Below are 18,917 nucleotides of genomic sequence, written 5' to 3' on the forward strand. Positions count from 1 at the left end.
AACTCTGAAAATTTAAATGATAAAAAAGCTTAAAAGAAACATTATTATCCATAGAAATTAGTTTAAAAAAATCTAATTCTGCCAAGCCTAATTGTGTAGCATAGGTATTTTTAAAAGCATGTATGTATTTATAATCTGTCACACATACACTTGGAGTGTTTGTGTGTGTTCATAGATGTAGGTTTCAGAGTAACAGCCGTGTTAGTCTGTATTCGCAAAAAGAAAAGGAGTACTTGTGGCACCTTAGAGACTAACCAATTTATTTGAGCATGAGCTTTCATGAGCTCATGCTCAAATAAATTGGTTAGTCTCTAAGGTGCCACAAGTACTCCTTTTCTTTTTTCATAGATGTAGTATACGTGTTACTCTAATCTTCAGGTATAAAATGGAATAGACATTTATACCAACTGAGAGACAAATAACTCATTCTCAAAGCCATTCATAATACAACAACTGGGGTTTGAACAGCCACTTGGCAACATCTGCTGTGGGTTGGCATTAGTAACTGTTTGCCTGTTCTAAATGTAAATCATTTAGAAATTGATGGACCTCAACTCCCAATAGCAGTATTAGCAACTGCATTTGAATAATAAGTTGTTACTCTCTTGGGGTATGTCTACGCTGCAGTTAAACACTCGTGACTGACCTGTATCAGCTGACTTTGGCTCACTGTGTGGCTTTGTAGCTGTAAAATTGCTGTGTAGATGCTCGGGCTGGAGTCCCCATGAGGGGGAGCATAAATGTCTACACAGCTATTTTTAGCCCATGAGCCTAAGTCAGTTGACCTGGGCCAACCACAGCCCTGCTATGGATCTTTTATTACAGGGTAGCGGTACCTTTGACACCAGTAAAGAAGTGTAACTTTGTTAATTTTTACAAGAACTTTCTCAAACTGTGGGTCGGGACCCCGAAGTTGGTCATGACCCCATTTTAATGCGGTCACCAGGGCTGGCTTAGACTTGCTGGGACCAAAGCCGAAGCCCGAACCCCACCGCCCAAGGTCTTCAGCCCTGGGCATCGGGGTTCAGGTTACAGGCCCCCTGCGTGGGATTGAAGCCCTTGGGCTTTGGCTTTGGTCCACCCTATGTGGGGGTGGTGGAGCTCGGGCTTTGTCTCCCCCCACCCCAAGGGTGGGGGATGGGGCTCAGGCTTCGGTCCCCCCTCTTACGGTCGTGTAGTAATTTTTGTTGTCAGAAGGGGGTCGTGGTGCAATGATGTTTGAGAACCCCTGTTCTAAAACAGCATTCAAAATGCTGTCTCTGTTAGTTTATAAAATCACACACTTTAAAATTACCTTCATATGTGTTAGATTTTAATATCCAAGGTGATGGGATCTGTAGTTGAGCTGCTCTTCTGGCTTCAGAATCCCTGATCTACTTTGCAAAGAACTTTGACACAGCTGGAGAACTAAAAGGCTATCCTAAAACACAATACTGTGGAACAATTAATTGTGTATGAAGCTTTGTATCATAAAAAAAATTCACTCGCGATTCTCTAAACTGCGATCTTGTTTTACCACAGATTTTGCCTTTTTTTAAAATTATTTTTATTTAAACAGGTTTTGTTAAACACCTTGAATTAAACTGGTACCACTTGTAATATAAACAAGCCAACAGGCGCTTAACGCCGTCAATGCTAGACTTGTTTTTTTTTTTTTAATCTCTATTGCTCACGTTGGTGGAGCTGCATCTCTGGTAGCAGTCGTTTCTAAACTGCACACTAACCCCACTTTCGCTATTTCACAAACATCCCCCACTTTCACTGTTTATGCTGAATATTGCTGTAAATGGATGACAGAAGCAAACTACATGTCAGCAATTGCTTCTCGAGAAGCTAAGGCTGAATACTACTGCCTGCCTCCTTTTCCTGTGTAGACTCATTGGGGAGGGAAAAGAGAAGAGTGTGAGTCCACCAGCATCTATCCTCTGCTAGTATCTTGAATGCTTCACAAATCTGGCATAGAGATATCAAGTACAAATTATGCCAAACCAACCTAATTTCCTCCTTTGGCAGGATTACTGGCCTAGTGGATAGGGAGGAAGCTATAGCTGTGATATCTTGATTTTAGTAAGGCTTTTAACACAGTCCCACATGACATTCTCAAAACAAAGTAGGGAAATAAGGCCTAGATTAATTTACTGTAGGGTGCATGCACAATAGGTTGAAAACCCATGCTTATAGAGTAGTTATAAATGGTTCAATGTGACACCCTGGAGTTTATCTAGTGGAGTCTCATAGGGGACAGTCCAAGGTCTGGTGCTGTCCGTTTTCATTAATGACTTGGATAATGGAGTAGAGAGTGTGCTTAATGAAATTTGCAGATGGCACCAAACTGGGAGGGCTTGTCGGCACTTTGGAGGACAGGATTAGAATTCATAATCTTGACAAATTGGAGAATTGGTCTGAATTCAACAAGATGAAATTAAGTGAAGATAAGTGCAAAGCACTTCACTAAGGAAGGAAAAATGAAACAAACATCTGCAAAACGGGGAATAACTGACTAGGTGATAGTGCTGCTGAAAAGGATTTGGGGGTTATAGTGGATCACAAATTGAGAGTCAATGTTGTGAAGCAGCTGCAAAAAAAGGCTGCTATTCTGGAGCATATTAACAGGTATGTCATATGTAAGACCTGGGACGTAACTGTCCCGTTCTCGTTGGCAGTGGTGAGGCCTCAGCTGGACTACAATGTCCAGTTCTGGGCACCACACTTTAGGAAAGATGTGCACAAATTGGAGAGTCCAGAGGAGAGCAATAAGAAAATAAAAGATTTAGAAAACCTGACCTGTGAGGAAAAATGAAAAAAAATAGACATATTTAGTCTTGATAAAAGGCATCCCAGGGATCGGGGATCTGATAAGTCTTCAAATATGTTACGCTCTGCTATAAAGAAGACCAATCAATTGTCACCTTTTGTCCTATTTTCAGTGGACATGAGATTTGGCTTAATCTGCAGCAAGGGAGATTTCGGTTAGATAAGAAATACTTTCTAACTATATAGGTAGGTTAACTCTTGAATAGGCTTTCAAGGAAGTTTGTTCAATCAGCATCATTGGAGGTTTTTAAAAACACCTTTCAGGGATGGTCTAAAAGAGACAAGGTGGGTGAGGTAATCTCTTTTACTGGACCAACTTCTGTTGGTGAGAGAGACAAGCTGGTGAATTTACACAGAGCTCCTCTTCAGGTCTGGGCTGACTGACCTGAAGAAGAACTCTGTGTAAGCTCGACAGCTTTTCTTTCAACATTAGAACTTGGTCCAGTAAAAAAGATATTACCTCACCCATCTTGTGTGCCTAATATCCTGTGACCAACACAGCTACAACTACACTGCATACAGGAATGGTCTAAATTTACTTGGTCCTGCCACAGTGCAGAGGGATGGACTCGGTGACCTCTCAAGGTCCCTTTTTAGCCTTACGTTCCTCCTGTGATTCTAGAATCTGGATTCAGACTAAGCCGCTGTACTCAGAAGGCTGTAATAGCATTGGTGAATGACCTCCTTATGGCCATGATCCTTTAGTGCTCATTTCTGGCTTTCACATTAACTGCGGCAAAACGTTAAAGGATTAAAGTCTACTTTAGAACATTATTTTTCATTTTTAAGATTGGATTTGTTTGTTTCAGGCAATGGAATATAAAGGCTGGGGAGATACACTCTTCGTTATACAGTTTACACTTTCATGTGTAATGGGGTAAGGATTTACTTCAACTTTAGTGGTGTTTCCTCCGAGTAGTAGTCTCTCTACTATATCCCCACCAATAGATACTAAGGAAGTGCCTTACTCTGTGGGCCTGCTATGTAGTCAGTATGCACATAAAACTCCCATTAATGTTAATTGTGGGGAGAATAACCTTTGCAGAGAAGTACTACTGTTGATAAAGTTCTAATTAGTAGAAAGTCCAATTTCAGTGGTAGCACAAAACAGTTTGGAGAGAGATTATTGCTTAAAAGGCTGTCTCATGAGTTAGAAATTCAGATGCTACTGTGTATTCTGATTTTTTTGGAGAGACTGCATACTAATGTTTTTTATTTTCTGAAATCTAGCTGTTTTTATTAGCAATGGCATATTTTACTATTTCCTTTTACTTAAACTAGTAGAGTCTTACCAACTCTCACTTTGCTAATCTACAAACTTGATTCCACGAACGCCAGTGGTCTTTGCCCGCTTCTTAGTAAGAATTAAACAATAGAGTGTGGTAACGAAGTCATTACTAAGATTTCATTACTATTTAAAAATTTTAGTTTGTGACACTTACAAACATAACTTCTTATAAATAAAACTAAATTACGTGTGTCAAACTAAACTACTTGTAGAATTTGTGCTGTAGTTTACTTAGGTTTTCTGGTCTATTTGCTCACTCACTAATTTCCTAAATTTAGTGATCATAAAAGGGTTGCCCTGTTAATGCGAGTTAGTAAGGTCCTCCTGTACAATACAGTATAGTGTACATGATGGTGTGGGGACGCTATTGCTGTGTATTTTGACAGATAACATTACTCCATAGTGAGTTATACAAGTCTCTCCAAACAAGGAGTTCTGGAAACTCTGTAGTATGGCATATAATTAAGAGCAGGGAGTGAGATGGCATGTTAGTATAATAAATGCACCCTCAAATGATGAAAAGCTGAATGTTGTGTGTGTGTTTTTGTTTTTTTCCTGCTGCAGGTTTATTTTGATGTACTCCACAGTTCTTTGCACTCAGTATAATTCTGCTCTTACAACTACAATAGTTGGCTGTATTAAGGTAAATTGCATAAATCTCTTAAATATTTGTCAGGTTTATTAAGTTTCCATTTTCTGTGATACAACAGTACCTGTATGATGCTTACAAAAGCAGCATAAATGTTTATATTCCAAGGTTTTTGTATGAGTGGAAGGGGTACTGAGAGCTAAGTAGGGATTTTTAGTAATTTGGAGAATAAAATTAGTCAAACCAAGAACAGTGAACCAAATCTTCATGATTGTCTCTCTTAATGCCAATTCAAGGGTGTGACCTCCCATTTACTCACCTGTGGTTCTTACTATGTGTTGTGGGGTACCATAACTAAACCCTAGCAAAATATTCACACTTATGAATTATGAATAACATATTAATAAAAGAAAGGAAAGAAAGAAACTGGTGAGCTATAACCAGTGGCTATTTCAGTTGCAATCTCTTCTGTATGTCTCTATTATGGAGAGATTACACCATCGAGAATGAGTCTGGGCTCCTGGGGATGTTGTTCCCTAGATAAATTAAGATCAAAGTGTATTATTCTGAAATTCAGTAGTGAGTTCTATCTTAGTGGAGCACAGATTACTATCATAGTTTGTACCTGGGTAAAGGAATATCATTTAAGGGTTGGTGAATCCTGTTTAGTTATCATTCCTAACCTAAACAATTTACAGATGGGCAGAGGAAAGCAGTCTCAGCTAAGTCCTATGAATCTGGAGAAAATATTTAACTTGTTTACTTAAAAGAAGCCATTCAAAAATTACTAATTACTAATTACTAAATTATTAAAATTACTAATTTAAAATAGTAATGTTTCTTAATGCTCCAAATCACTTTAAGGAGAGGTTTTGAGGCTGGCAATTTAATGAAAATTAAGCATAGGAATTATAGAAATTTAGGACTGGAAGGGACCTTAATGGGTCATCTAGCCCAGTCCCCTGCACTGAGGCAGGACTAAGGTGTTATCTGCACCATTGCTGACAGGTGTTTGTCTAACATGTTCTTAAAAACCTCCAATGATGGAGATTCCACAACCTTTCCAGGCAATTTATTCCAGTAGAATTTATATTCTACCCTGACAGTTAGTAAGTTTTTCCTAATATCTAACTTGAGTCTACCTTACTGCAATTTAAGCCCATTACTTCTTTTCCTGTCCTCAGTGGTTAAGAAAAACAATTTATCACCCTCCTCTTTATAACAACCTTTTACATACACCTCTATCCCGATATAATGCAACCTGATATAACGTGGGTTTGCATAGAACGCGGTAAAGCTCTGACACGCTGCTCTGAGCAGAGCATTAAGGGGGCCCGGCCAGTGCCGAGGGGTTGGATAAGGGGCAGAGGGTCTCGGGGCGGTCCTGAAATTAGTTAACTCTTCTATTGCTTTGTGAGCCACAATAGAATCCAGCTCACCCTTCTAGTGTCTTGGCTCGGCATGGTTAAGGGGTTAGAGGATAGACAAGGAATACATAGAGAGAAAAGATACAGAGGCTTTTATGTGATATCCCCTTCCAGAGCAGAACTTCCCTTTAGGGCTGACGAACTCCAAGAGCTCTCCCATGTCTGTATAGGCTCCTTTCCATTCATTGATACGAGTTCTCAATAGTGATCTGTAGCTGCCAGCATTGTATATGGATCTCTGCTCTGGGTAAATGCTTGAATATCTTTTGCCTCATGCATTGGTACTAAGCGCTTGTAGAGCCCTACTGTAGAAACCCTGTGGAAGGTTGTGTGGTTGAAAGCTGAGGATATTGAACTTTGGCATGACTGGAGATCTAAATGAAGTCTTTAACAAAACCAGTGATGCCTGAGGGGAAATGGGAAACCAATAAAAACATATCTGAACTAAAAAACTGCTGTTGAAGCTGTTAGGCCTAGAATTAGGACTGCTAGCAGTATGTGTAGTTTTGGAAATGCATAACTTTTTAAGGGTAAGGATTTTTGTACATGTCAGCATCTGCCTACTTTCAGATAAGGAAGAGAGGTAGAGCAAGAGAACAACTGGCTTTCTGAAGAATTAGTGCTCTGGGTACTTTGTTGTAAGGTTGTCTAGCAGAAGTGTTCTTTCCCCTATATTGCAGCCTTTGTTTTGCAGGGTGGGGGAAAACATTTCTGGGGCTACTAGGGCAATATGAAGGAAAAACAGCAAGACAAGAAAAAAAAATTAAGGCCTGAATATTTTAATATTTTCGGTAGCCCTGATATGGTAACTTTCAAGTCAGTATTATAAATACAAATGTCAGTATCTTTCACACAGTTATCTCTTCTGACACTCTTCTGTTTGTTTCAGCATCCTGTTTATGCAAGTGGAATATACATAAACAGCTCTTTTAAAAATTCTAAGCAAAATGTGTAAATCTTCTTTTTTCTTTCCAGAATATATTAATAACCTATATTGGAATGTTTTTTGGAGGAGACTATATTTTCACGTGGACAAACTTCATTGGGTTAAATATCAGGTAAGAAAACTGAAAACTGTGTAACACTCTTCAAAATAACTTTGTAAATTGAGCAACTTGCTATTGAATTACTAAAAGAAGTATTGGACCATCCAAATAGGATCACTTTCCAAAGTACAACTGCACTTTGTTGAAGTCTGGTGGGAGGAACCCACTACAGAGCTATTAGGTAGGAAGTGTTAAGTGTTGATCCTGAAAACAGTTATGAATGTGAGTGGTCCCATTAATATCAAGGGATTTATGTGCATAAAATTAAGTTTCAGAGTAACAGCTGTGTTAGTCTGTATTCGCAAAAAGAAAAGGAGTACTTGTGGCACCTTAGAGACTAACCAATTTATTTGAGCATAAGCTTTCGTGAGCTACAGCTCACTTCATCGGATGCATACTGCTTGCAGGATCGTGCTCTTGTCATAGCTTTTAGTTAAGATTTTTTTTTTTGTATCGCCAGCATAATGTTCCGTCGTTTTTGGTAACAGATTTGTTTGGAGGTAAAGGAAGAGGAAAATGTGGGATTCTAAGTGGATAAAACCTTTCATAGAAGCGGGTGTGTGTATTCAGTATGACTACTATGGGTGTATCTTTTATAAAATAAGCATAAGTAATTGGACTACTTGGTTCATTGATCATCATCTGCTACAGCAAACCCTATGTCACTGTGTAGAGTTCATGTGTTGAGACAACATAAGGGAAAATAACTTAACAAACTTAATTTAAAAAAACAAAACCCAGAGACTTACCTTTTCAACTGATAAATACCTAAAACAAACAACCCCTTCCCCCCGATCCCCAATTCTTCTAACTTCAATGCTTATCTTCAAAAGCCATTGAAAAAAGCAACATATACCCCTCTGGTTCTCTTTTTAAAACATTCAGAAATGCATCTGCACCCAGTAAGAATGCACTGCTCATTCTAGGCAGCATCAGGGGTTGTTTGGTATTCAGTGCACATAAACTGAAAGTTGATACAATCCTGACCTACATTTGACTGACCTAAAAGGCATCCATGTGGGGTTTTTTGGGGTTTTTAAGTGGGTTTTTTTTAATGCTCTGGCTGAATATTTACAGCTCAAATTATATAAAGTCTCCAGATAGTACCACTGGTTTCATTACTGTTTTAAGGTGGAGAGGTTGTGCTGCTAAAATATGCCTGTAAATTTGGACCATTCTCTCTTTCTACCTCTTAAATTTTAAATTTTTAACTAAAGGTAGTAAGAGACAATGAAGTTACTTAAGCTTTTTAATGCACTTGGGTATACAGTATTTTATGGTCTGACACAGGTCGAGGGGTACCCTAAATGAATAAAATGACCTCAAAAGAAACTCTGTTTTTAGTTCTGCAAAGAACACACATACTCCTTTTTCGCTTATATTCTTCTGAATGGTAACTTCACAACACTGAAGCATGTGAAAATAAAATTAAGGTCTCTAGATATTTAGTGGTTGAAGAAAATGGGTTATAAATCAGATTGAACACAATGTGAACCATATGGAGAGGAGAGGACTGATTTCAAGGGGGGCAGGGGGAGAATCAGTCAAGTGTCAGCCATAAATCAAATTTATGGCTGACACTTCATCACCTTGCTCAGACTCCTATTTTACCAATTTAACTTCCTTTGTTCCTTCTGCAGTCTATCTAAAATGGGGGCAGAGTATCATCAAACATTTGTATTTCTGTGGCTGGTCAACTATTTATAGGCCCACCCCAACTCCTGTACCACCAGGCCTAGCATTTGGTACATCTGCATAATGAGATCCATGGATATTTTGGTATAATGGTAGGAATGAATCAAAATTCAGAACAATCTCTGTACTGGATTCTAGGTGAAAGTATATTAGTAAATTGGAGAAGGAATGCAAGTTTAAAATATGTTTAGAGTATGTAGAATGGTACTTATGTGATAATTTACATGGAGTTCTAACATTAATATGCATCATTTCTTTCTTTTACCAAAAAATGTGTTTTGTAGTATTGCTGGAAGCCTGGTGTATTCTTACATCACTTTTACAGAAGAGCAATTGAACAAGCAATCTGAAGCTACTATCAAAATGGATATTAAAGGAAAAAGCTCAGTATGACCAGGGGATTACTTATAAGAAGTAACTCCTTGTTTTTGTTCAACGATCACTGGCAGTATACAGTAAAAATATAACAACGTGGGTGTCTGTTATGGAATAATGCTGGTACTTCGCATTTGCACAATCTAAATATGCTGCCTTTTTAAAATTTTTATTAAAAAGAGATTTATAATTGACTGCACATTAAATATACATCTGGTTAATTTAATCTAGGCTATGAGGAATACATCTTTTGTAATTTATTATGACCAACTCTGGTGGTAGAACCGTGCACAGATGATGTAAACACTTCAATTTTATAGGAGTCCATCAAACATACTGTTAATGTTCTTAGATATAGTTTTGTTTTCTTGTAAGAAAACTTGTCCTAACCTATCAGGTACAGTTTAGCTTGCATCTGGGTTGTCTTGCAGCTAAGCATATCAACGGGCAGTAATAAATATTTTTAATTAGCTTTTAGGGTGAATGATTGACTCAGCTCCACCCCCTTCATACTGTCTAAAAGGGCCAGGGTGATATCAAGGGTCTCAAAAAGCCCTATGTCCCTTTCAGGGGAGAGTTCCTCAGTTCAGGCACATCAGGCTGCCTTCGGAGGAACCTCTCACAAGTCCTGGTGTGGCGACGGACAGGTTGTATTGGGGGCAATGTTCCCTCTAATTTTTGATAGGCCGTGTGCACAAAAAATTTCTTCTGTGCAAATTGTGCTTCTGTGCAAATTTTTGTGCGTGCGGCGTTTCGCCGTGTGCGTGGGGTTTAGGATCTGTGTGCACGTACACAGCTTAGAGGGAACAGTGATTGGGGGTAGGGGAAGTGTTGCTGTAGCGTAGAGCCATGTGGAGATTCTGGGCAGTGCTGCAGCCCAGAAGACCCCTGTGCAAAACGACTGCAGCTTAGATAAGCCCCCGGGGGGTGGAACAGGGGAAGACTCTTCAGTTGCACACAAAGATGATTTAAAGCCAGCATAGCTCTGTGCTGGGCTGCAAGTTCTGTGCTGTGCCTCATGGAATCTCACCCCTTATCTCAGAAAATGCAAGCTAACAGATTAGTTTACGTTATTTTTGAGAAGGAAGCTACTGAAGCAGGGTAACATTTATAGACTTTCACGAACTATAAGCCCAGCATAGATCATGAAAAGAAGATACATATATTTGGCAATTTTGATTTCATGTCAATATTAAGCTTTCAGAGGAACAAGAAAAAGGGAAAGAAAAGAAACCATTTTCTCTAGAGCGGGAATATATACAAATGGAGGGAGGCTGAAATGTAATTCCTTTTTTATTTTACTAAGGAAAGAAATGGCTCTGCAACCTTGCATATGCAAATACAGATCCTTCAGCAGAAGTATCAATTCTGCAGTACACTCTTATTTCAGTCAGTCAGTCATCCGGTTTTAAGTTTTTGGCCAAAACATGCTTGAATAGTCAATGATTTTAGTAGATGTTTAATTTTTTTCATGAACTTTTAAGCCTGTTCTCATTCTGCTCAGATTCTGCGTGCCTCACAACAGCTTAATACCTCTTTTTGTAAAGCTGATGTAGGGTGGTGAAACTCGAGAATAGGTGGAGGGATGATGGTACACCACCTTCCAATTTTACATAATATATTGGAGAACTCAGCGGGAAAGAAGTATTGAATTAAAATAAGAGCTATCCTGCAGTCACACATGAGTGACTTTACTTACATAAGTAGTCCCACTGGACAACTTAATAAGTAAAGCTACTCACATGCATGAGTTTTTGCAGGGTAAGGCCTAGCACTCATTCAAAATCAAGTGAAAATCTGTGTCTAAAAGACTTTTTAAAATGAATTAATGTTTTTGATTCCCTTCCAGTCCCAGTACCAAGTGTGCCCCATTATTCTGAAACAATAGTACAAGAGTAAATTTGAAATACGTTATCTTTTTAGTTTAGTAAATTAACAGTTAATCTATATATAACATTTTGTGCAGCTACAGGTTGACAGGTCACCAAGAATTAATATGTTATCTCATAGTAGAGAAATACCCTTACTCTTCTAGATGATGTCAAGTTAATTCATTAATTGGTACATTTAATTTGTACTATTATGTGATTGATACAGTTCTGATGTTTTAACTTTGTCCAAATTTTATGCTCTGTTCAGTTTATTTTTGGATGTAGTAAAATTTCTTTTACATTGTGAGCTGTTTTTAATGGAGAAATATTTTTAAAATGTCAAGCAGTATTGATTTTTTTAAAAAAAATTTAAAATTGATGCAATATTACTGTCTATCTTCCTCCCTTTGAATCTTTCTTTGGTTAAAATTGTACTTATTTCTCCACAATTTATTCCTACTCCTACCCTTCACTTACAAGAAGAGACTTTCACAGGTAATTAATCTAATTACATTTGGAAGGCTATTTGGTGGAAAACTGAGTGACATGGTGTTATAGAAACATTTAATCAGCATACTGTGTATTACAGTATGTATCGACTGTGTTTCTTTGGCAGTTTGCATTGTTAGCTAGTCCTCCATTTTAGAATGCTTAAAGGTAGCCTGCTCATCTAGTTCTTGTTTTAATTGAGCTAAATGGAAAAATTGTGTATGATACCCATATACTGAAGGAAAAGGATGGGGGAGCGTTCAACACAAATGAACTTACCTGATGTGTTCCTGCTTTTGCTAGCTTCCTAAAATCACTCAGCCAGCTCCTGCTCTACTGTGATTCCTCACTGTGTTCCATAATGTGATGGCACACCTACTAGTGTCACCCAAGGGGGCTATCCCAATAAGTGCCGTTTATGTGTGGTGTGGTGCAGTTTTGTAAAGTCACTTACCTTACCCTAAAGGGCAATAGACTTTGCAAAAACACTACCCCTTACGCCAGTAGTTTGAAAACAATCCCTTACTCTTGTAGGCCAGCTCCAGTTTAGCAATGGCAGCACAGCAGAAATTAGTTTTTTACATTATTTTTTGTGCTGAATGTCTCTTACTGGGTCTTATGGAATATTTTAGCTCATATACAAAACAAAGGCCTTGCAGGAAATCTTAACATACACCCCCCCCCGCCCCCCAAAAAAAGTAAAAGTAGTAAGCTAGGGAACCAAATTGTCTCTTTAATTTTAGCCTGTTGTGATCCCCATTCTTTTTATAAGATTTGGATCTTTATTTAAATACTGTAGTCTCAACTTTACATGTGATAAATGTGCCTGTTTTTAAACGTCAAGGTCAGTAACTCTGTCAAAAGATGGTTTGCAGCTCATTCTGCTGTGAACTTCAAAATATTTTGCCAAATTCTTATTTCTTATGTCTCCTTGTCCTCGCACCCTCTGTTGTAGGAATCTGGAACACATAGCATCATAATGCTACCATCTGGAAGCAAGGATGCAAAGAACTGCTAGATCCTGCCCCTGGACATATAAACCTCAGCACCGTCCCTCAGTTTGCCTTTCCTCCTTTGGAAGCATGGACCCCTTGCCTCAGCTCTCCTGCCATCTCTTTTCACTTTCTCTTTTGTGGGAAATTTAAAGAAAAAATAGGACACTCAGCCATCCCGGACCTTGTGTCTGAGGATTGGAACTGCGTGGACCAGTGCACCCAAGAGACTCGTCCTAAGGCTAGATGTTATCCTGTTTCTCCTGAGGAACCAGACAAAGTATTTGCTATTGCTAGGGTGGGTGCATTGGCCTTATGTCTCACTTCTAAATTGTTCTCTTGTGGAGTATATGTCCACCCTATGGACAAGACTTGGGGTGGACTTGGCCCTTAATACAGCTTAAAAGCTCATAGCAGTGACTTTGCATATTGCATCCCATTTTCCTGTGGGGCCTAAGGTCTGTAGGTGGACCTCCAGAAGGATTTCTCCTCTGATTTTTCCTGTGACACCAGAACTACGAGGCTTTCTCCACCGTCCCCTGTTCTATAGAAGCCACTTCCTTTTTGTGTGAAGCTGCCTGCATGGGGAGTTTCCACTGTGGGTCAGAGACACATTTGGCTTTGGGAGTGGAATGCAGATGAGGGAGCAAAGTCAAAGCTGGCCAGTCTCCCCTTTTAAAGGGCTTGATATCTTTGTCTAGATGCTGCTACCAAGAAGCATGTGGATTCTTCCAAGAACCACCCTGCATCCTCGGTGAGTGTGCTCCCTTTTACCCTTTGTTGAAAGCCTGTGCTCAGGTGTGGGCAGGAGTCTTCTTCAGTATCCTTTGACAGGTCAGCCCTTCGTTCTGTGGGATTCAGGTCTTTCTTGGGCCCAGGAGGCTGCTGTTTAAACACTTCTTTCCCCTGCTTTCCCAAAGCAGCCCAGCTGCGCTCAAGCCAGAGTCACCCCCATAGCACATCAGCCCTGCCATTGTTGGAAGTCGTTTGCTGATATTTGTGAAAATGTGAGCCGCCTCCACCTCAGATGCCTGATAACCTTACTCAAGCTCCTTCAGCCTCATGTCTTCTACAGTCTCAGGACCTCTTGCCTCATGTGGCCCAGATCACCAGGGACAAATATTTTTCCCACCTGGGAACTTCCCCATCTGGATACAGTCCTGAATTCTTCACTAGGAAAGTCTTTCATTCTCCTGGCCAGATTCCGTTCTTTTGAGAACTCTGTCATCAGTCAGAGTGCTCCTCCCTGGTTCGGTCTTGGAGCCTCCTTTGATTATTGAGCCATGTTGCAGCCTGTGTGGATCTCCTGGGTGGGGCTCCACTTTTACCCCCTGCAGTCCTTCTTCCCATCCAGATGGCATTCCTGTTCCTTCCTTGGAGAATAACACTCTTTCTTCCTCCTTGGAATCATGTGCAAAACCTGCAGCTGTTTGCGTGGCTCTCCTTTCTATTCACCCTGGCCCCATTTGTATTACCACTGATGCAAATCTCTTGGGTTTAGAGGGGGCTCACACCTGGGCATTTTGTTAACTTAGAGCCTCTGTTAGGTGGAGGAACACACATTTGGTATAAATCTCCTTGAACTGCAGGCTGTGCGTCTGGATCTCATAGCTTTGGAATCCTTAATTCTCAATTCCCATATCTTTGTTCACTGGAACAACTGCATGACAGTGGAGTATGTCAGTTGCTGGGGGGGACCTGCAGGACCTCACTCCTGGTGGAGGCATCCCATCTGGGAACCTGGATAAAGACAAGTCTGCTCTTCTTTCGGGCCCTTTATCTGGAGGGCAACAGTACCCTTGCTCAGCCACAGCCATTTGGCTCCAGGAGAATGGAGCCTCCCCCAAGTTTTGAAGGCCATTTGTCGAAAGTTGGCACCATGGCCAAGTTTACCTGTTTCTGTTTCCAGCCCCTGGGCTCTCCTATATGATGCATTTGCATGGCGCTGGAGTGTCAAGAGCTGGGTTACTGCTGCTGCTTGAAAAGCTGCTGGAAAAAAAATCAGGTAGGACAAGGCGGCTGTGATTTTTTGGTAGCTCTGAGGCACCCACGGTTCTTGGTTCTGATGAATCTTTTCAGCCTGGTGCCAGTTCAGGAACATCACTGTACTGTTTCAGTTGCTTCAAAACATGTTTTGGATTTTCTCAAGAAAGGTCTTGGAGTCCGTGTTTTTACATGTGCATACCTCAGCCATCCACTATCTGTCCCTGATTTATGTATTGTGAGATGAGAACAGAGTAAGACGTACTATGAGAAAAAACTACCAATTGTTGGTCATGGTCGTCTTCTATCCTACGTCCGGCTCTTCTCCCCTCTTGGGGGATGTGCTGCTGCTGTCTGTATATTGTCCTCTTCTTTCAACTCTTACACAATCTTTTATTCTCTGATAACCCCCCCCCCTCCCCTTTGCTCTGGAACTTTCTCTAACTGAAGGGATTGGGTGTGGCTGAGGCTTATATGCCCAGCGTTGATGGGGGTGCCTTGCGTTTTTTGTTTGTTTGCTTCCAGAAGGTGACACTATAATGCTATTTGTGCATAATTCCTGTGTCATAGGATAGGAGAAGAGACTGTAGTAAACAATTACAAGGTATGTAGTTTTCCCTTCTGTTGTGAAAACTGTCAATATAGAAACGACATTATTTCTGTCATTCCACACAAGATACTTGAATAATTTTTTGGGGTTTGGAGCTGAATGGATAAATGGTTTTCTGTTTGCACCTTTGCATATTTAGGTGAAGCGTCCCCATTTTAATTGGTGGGATCTGGGGTTATGAATGGATTTAGTTAGTACATTGTATATGCAGAATGAGCATAAATGTGGGGTCTGCTAATTCACTGATGTTCTGTACTCTTCCCACATCATAAATGTTGCTCATCATTCTTCACAATGAGTTGTTAGCTGGCACAGGCTAGTTGAACTAGTGGATTATACTGTAAAATTGAAAAGATTCATCCTGGATCTTTGTAAGTCTGGGAATCTGCAATATAAGAGCCTTAATTATGATAAAATCTGGAGAAGCTGCTTCTGCAGAGTAATATTGTCAGCTATACACAGTATGCAAAGGCTGTAAGACCCTTCCCTTTCTTCCACTTCCTCGGTAGTCTTGTTTATGGTTGTTACTGGATCATGTACTTCTAACTATAAATTGTTTTCCTTTTAAACATGTAGATTTTAAATTTGGTAGAAGGAAATTGTACCTGCTTGACAGATCTTCTCCATTCCTAAATTAGCATGCAGGATGGTCTGCTTGTGAGGGGGGAAATATATAACATGGGAGTGATTTTTTAAAAAAAAAACTTGAAAAAATATTCCAATATTTCAGTTTCATACTTTCTTTCTTCAGCTGATAGACCAGCTCGGAAATTACTTGTTCTAAAATCCTTTATATCTAACAAGACCATGGGAGAGATCCAAACGCCTCTCTGGCCCTTTTATGCTGAGTTATAGGGCCAGAGCAGTGTAAAGGGGCCTTAAAATCCCCATTCCAGTTGTTAAAGGATTCCTCCAGGGTAGGCACTGAGGAAGATGGCCATAAGGCTCCTTTTTGGGGACCCTCTCGCAAGTGCTGGTATAGGCAATATGCCAGTGGTAGGCATGGGGTATGGAGGGATGTGTCAGGCAGAAACGCCAGCATCGTGGAGATTGCAGGGCTGCCCTGAGAGATTACTGTAATTTAGACAAGCTTCCAGGGGTGTCTAAACTACACCAGGGGCTTCTCTAGTAAAGGGAGGGAGGAAGGGTGGTTTAAATCCACCATAGTGCCCCTTCCCCCCGGGACAGAGAATTCTGTGCTGCTGCTCTTAGAGGAGTTTTTTTTTTTTAGCGAAGACAACTACTTCTCATCAATAGCTTAAAAATCGGAATATTTTCAAGTCACTTGTTTTGTCATCTTGCTGTACAGAGGCATTTGGGTCAGGATGTTCGTTACTGAGAATTTTTACCATTCTTTTATTTTTAAATCTACTGGTTAGATTTGTTGTCCTGTACAATATTCTTAAAGTTTATTTTGTTTGTAAACGTGCACTTTTTAGTGCCAATGTCCAGACAGTATTGTATACGCTGGGAAGGTGAACAAAAGTAATACAATAGTATATTTTCTATGCTGCTGTTCTTACTATAAATATTTTTTCTATTTCTATATAGATTCTATTTACAAAGTGACCATTTTAGTGTTAAAAGGGTAACCTTTTTCATTTGAATGTACTGCAGGCTTTATATCTGTAAGTCAGGTGACAGCAAAAGGAGTTTTATGTGCCTTTGTATTTTTTGTACTGGCTTTAAATAAATTCTTTTTTCCTGAAAGATTGTGACAATTTGCTTTTCTCAAATTCACCTAGTGTTTGTAAGGCTGCCAGCTAGAGAGGGTGTCGTGCATGTTAATACAGTGTGGGTCTCTGTGCCCTCTAGTGGCTGAACCACAGAAGAGATTGAGTTAGCTAAGCCTTACACACTAATGGACTTGATGCTCTAGGTTCGGGGTGGCCCACCTGTGGCTCCGGAGCCACCTGCGGCTCTTAAGAAGTTAATATGTGGCTCCTTGTATAGGCACCGACTCCAGGGCTGGAGCTACAGGTGCCAACTTTCCAATGTGCTGGGGGTTGATCACTGCTCAACCCCTGGCTCTGCCACAGTCCCTGCCTCCACTCCACCCCTTCCTGCCCCCTCCCCTGAGCCTGCCATGCCCTCGCTCCTCTCCCTCCCTCCCCCCCCCCCCAGCCTCCTGCATGCCATGAAACAGCTGATGGGGAGGGAGAAGGAGGTGCTGATCAGCGGGGCTGCCAGTGGGTGGGAGGCGCGCGGGGATGGGGGGAGCTGATATGGGGCCTGCTGATGTATTACTGTGGCTTTTTGGCAATGTACACTGGTAAATTCTGGCTCCTTCTCAGGCTCAGGTTGGCCACCCCTACTCTAGCTCAAGCAGTAGATGCTAATACTTTTTGATAGGGAGGCCATGGGTTTAAATCTCCACTAATAATCCAATCAGCAGCATTTATGAGGTTTCTGTAGGATTATATAGTGTCATGTAGTTCAGAGTATAATGCTATATTCTTCCCACTGCTGCTCACATTCCAGTTCATGCTGTCTCACTACCAGAAGAGGATAACAAAAGTTACTGATGGATTTAAAAAGGCTCTGTCAGTGGTTCATTTACTACCACAACCCAATAATCTTTGAGGAGAAGACGAATCCCTGAATCCAGACAGCAGCTTATCAGAAGCAGTCACTTGCCTCGACTATACTGAATGATTAGTTAAGTTCTCTGCTTGTCTTCTAAAGTTCATACAATAGCTTTTATAGAACACTTTCAGTCACAAAGACAACTTAAAAACATGGATTACTTCAAACACCTCTGTAGTGCAATGTGCCACAACAGACCTACAATGACAAGAAGCAAAGCTGAAACTGCAGGTGGGAATTATATGAGGAGAATTTTATTATGGAAGGGGACACTGAACACCTCTACTCTTGCAAAATAGTGTTGTGGGAAAGCTAATGATAAAGTGGTTACAATCACTCTCTTTTCATCACAGTTGAAAGACCACAGCACGGTGCTGCCTCATTGGCCCACTGGTTCATTGCTTCAAAGAAAAGCTTCACTAAAGGAATTACCAGCATTCCTGAAGCAATCTCTAGTTTTCTTGGAGCCCCTCGCTATATGCCTGATCTTGCTTTGCTTGTGAGATCTGGCGTGATCAGTGCACTACTGGGACTCAGACTTTGGTTCTATCCTACCTCTATCAATGACCTGCTCCAGGAGCCAGGACAAGTCCCTTCACACTGTTGTGCCCCTGTTTCCCCTCTTGCTCTTTGTCCAACTTACCAATTTAGAGTCTGAAATATTTGCAGTAGGGTCTCTTAAAATGTGTTTTGTAACAGGGCTTAGCACTGTGGAGCCCTGTTCTTGGTGGGGATCACTAGTGCTATGCTGGTAAGAATAATAAATATGCATGTTGATTTTTAAATCTTTTTTTTTTTTTTTAAACAACCTTGAGTCACTAAGAAGCCAGATACAGAATGGGGATTGAGCACCAGTATCTGGGACATGCTGCTAATGTGGAAACCAGATGTTGGGAGTTTTTGGGTACAGACTCAGGACCAGTGGCTACTGGTAAATGAATAACTGCAGTTAGGTGATCTGTGTCTAGTACACATTTGCTTTTCACATATTTCACTTCATCAATTTCCAGATGAAATGTGTTCTATAAATAGTGAATGTAGTGCTTGTAAAAGGCTCTGTTTACTTTCTTATGGACAGCAATAACTGTAAACTTCCCAAAATGCCTAGCAAATGTGCCTAAGGCCTGGTCTGTTTAAAAGTGTAGATGAGTT

At 40.4% G+C, this 18,917-nt stretch overlaps 1 protein-coding gene across 1 annotated transcript in view; it reads left to right on the forward strand.

Moving 5' to 3' along the window:
* SLC35D1 (solute carrier family 35 member D1) overlaps window positions 1-16,436 on the forward strand; it is a 31,000-nt gene extending 14,564 nt beyond the window's left edge. Inside the window, exons 9-12 of the mRNA XM_073357406.1 lie at window positions 3,624-3,691; window positions 4,667-4,745; window positions 7,094-7,176; window positions 9,144-16,436. Of these exons, the coding sequence (XP_073213507.1) occupies window positions 3,624-3,691; window positions 4,667-4,745; window positions 7,094-7,176; window positions 9,144-9,252 (339 nt within the window). The 3' untranslated portion in view covers window positions 9,253-16,436. The remainder of the gene's footprint in view (window positions 1-3,623; window positions 3,692-4,666; window positions 4,746-7,093; window positions 7,177-9,143) is intronic.
* The last annotated feature ends 2,481 nt before the right edge of the window (window positions 16,437-18,917 follow it).

The sequence above is a fragment of the Lepidochelys kempii genome, chromosome 8 (assembly GCF_965140285.1).
Source record: "Lepidochelys kempii isolate rLepKem1 chromosome 8, rLepKem1.hap1, whole genome shotgun sequence".
NCBI classification, from domain to species: domain Eukaryota; kingdom Metazoa; phylum Chordata; order Testudines; family Cheloniidae; genus Lepidochelys; species Lepidochelys kempii.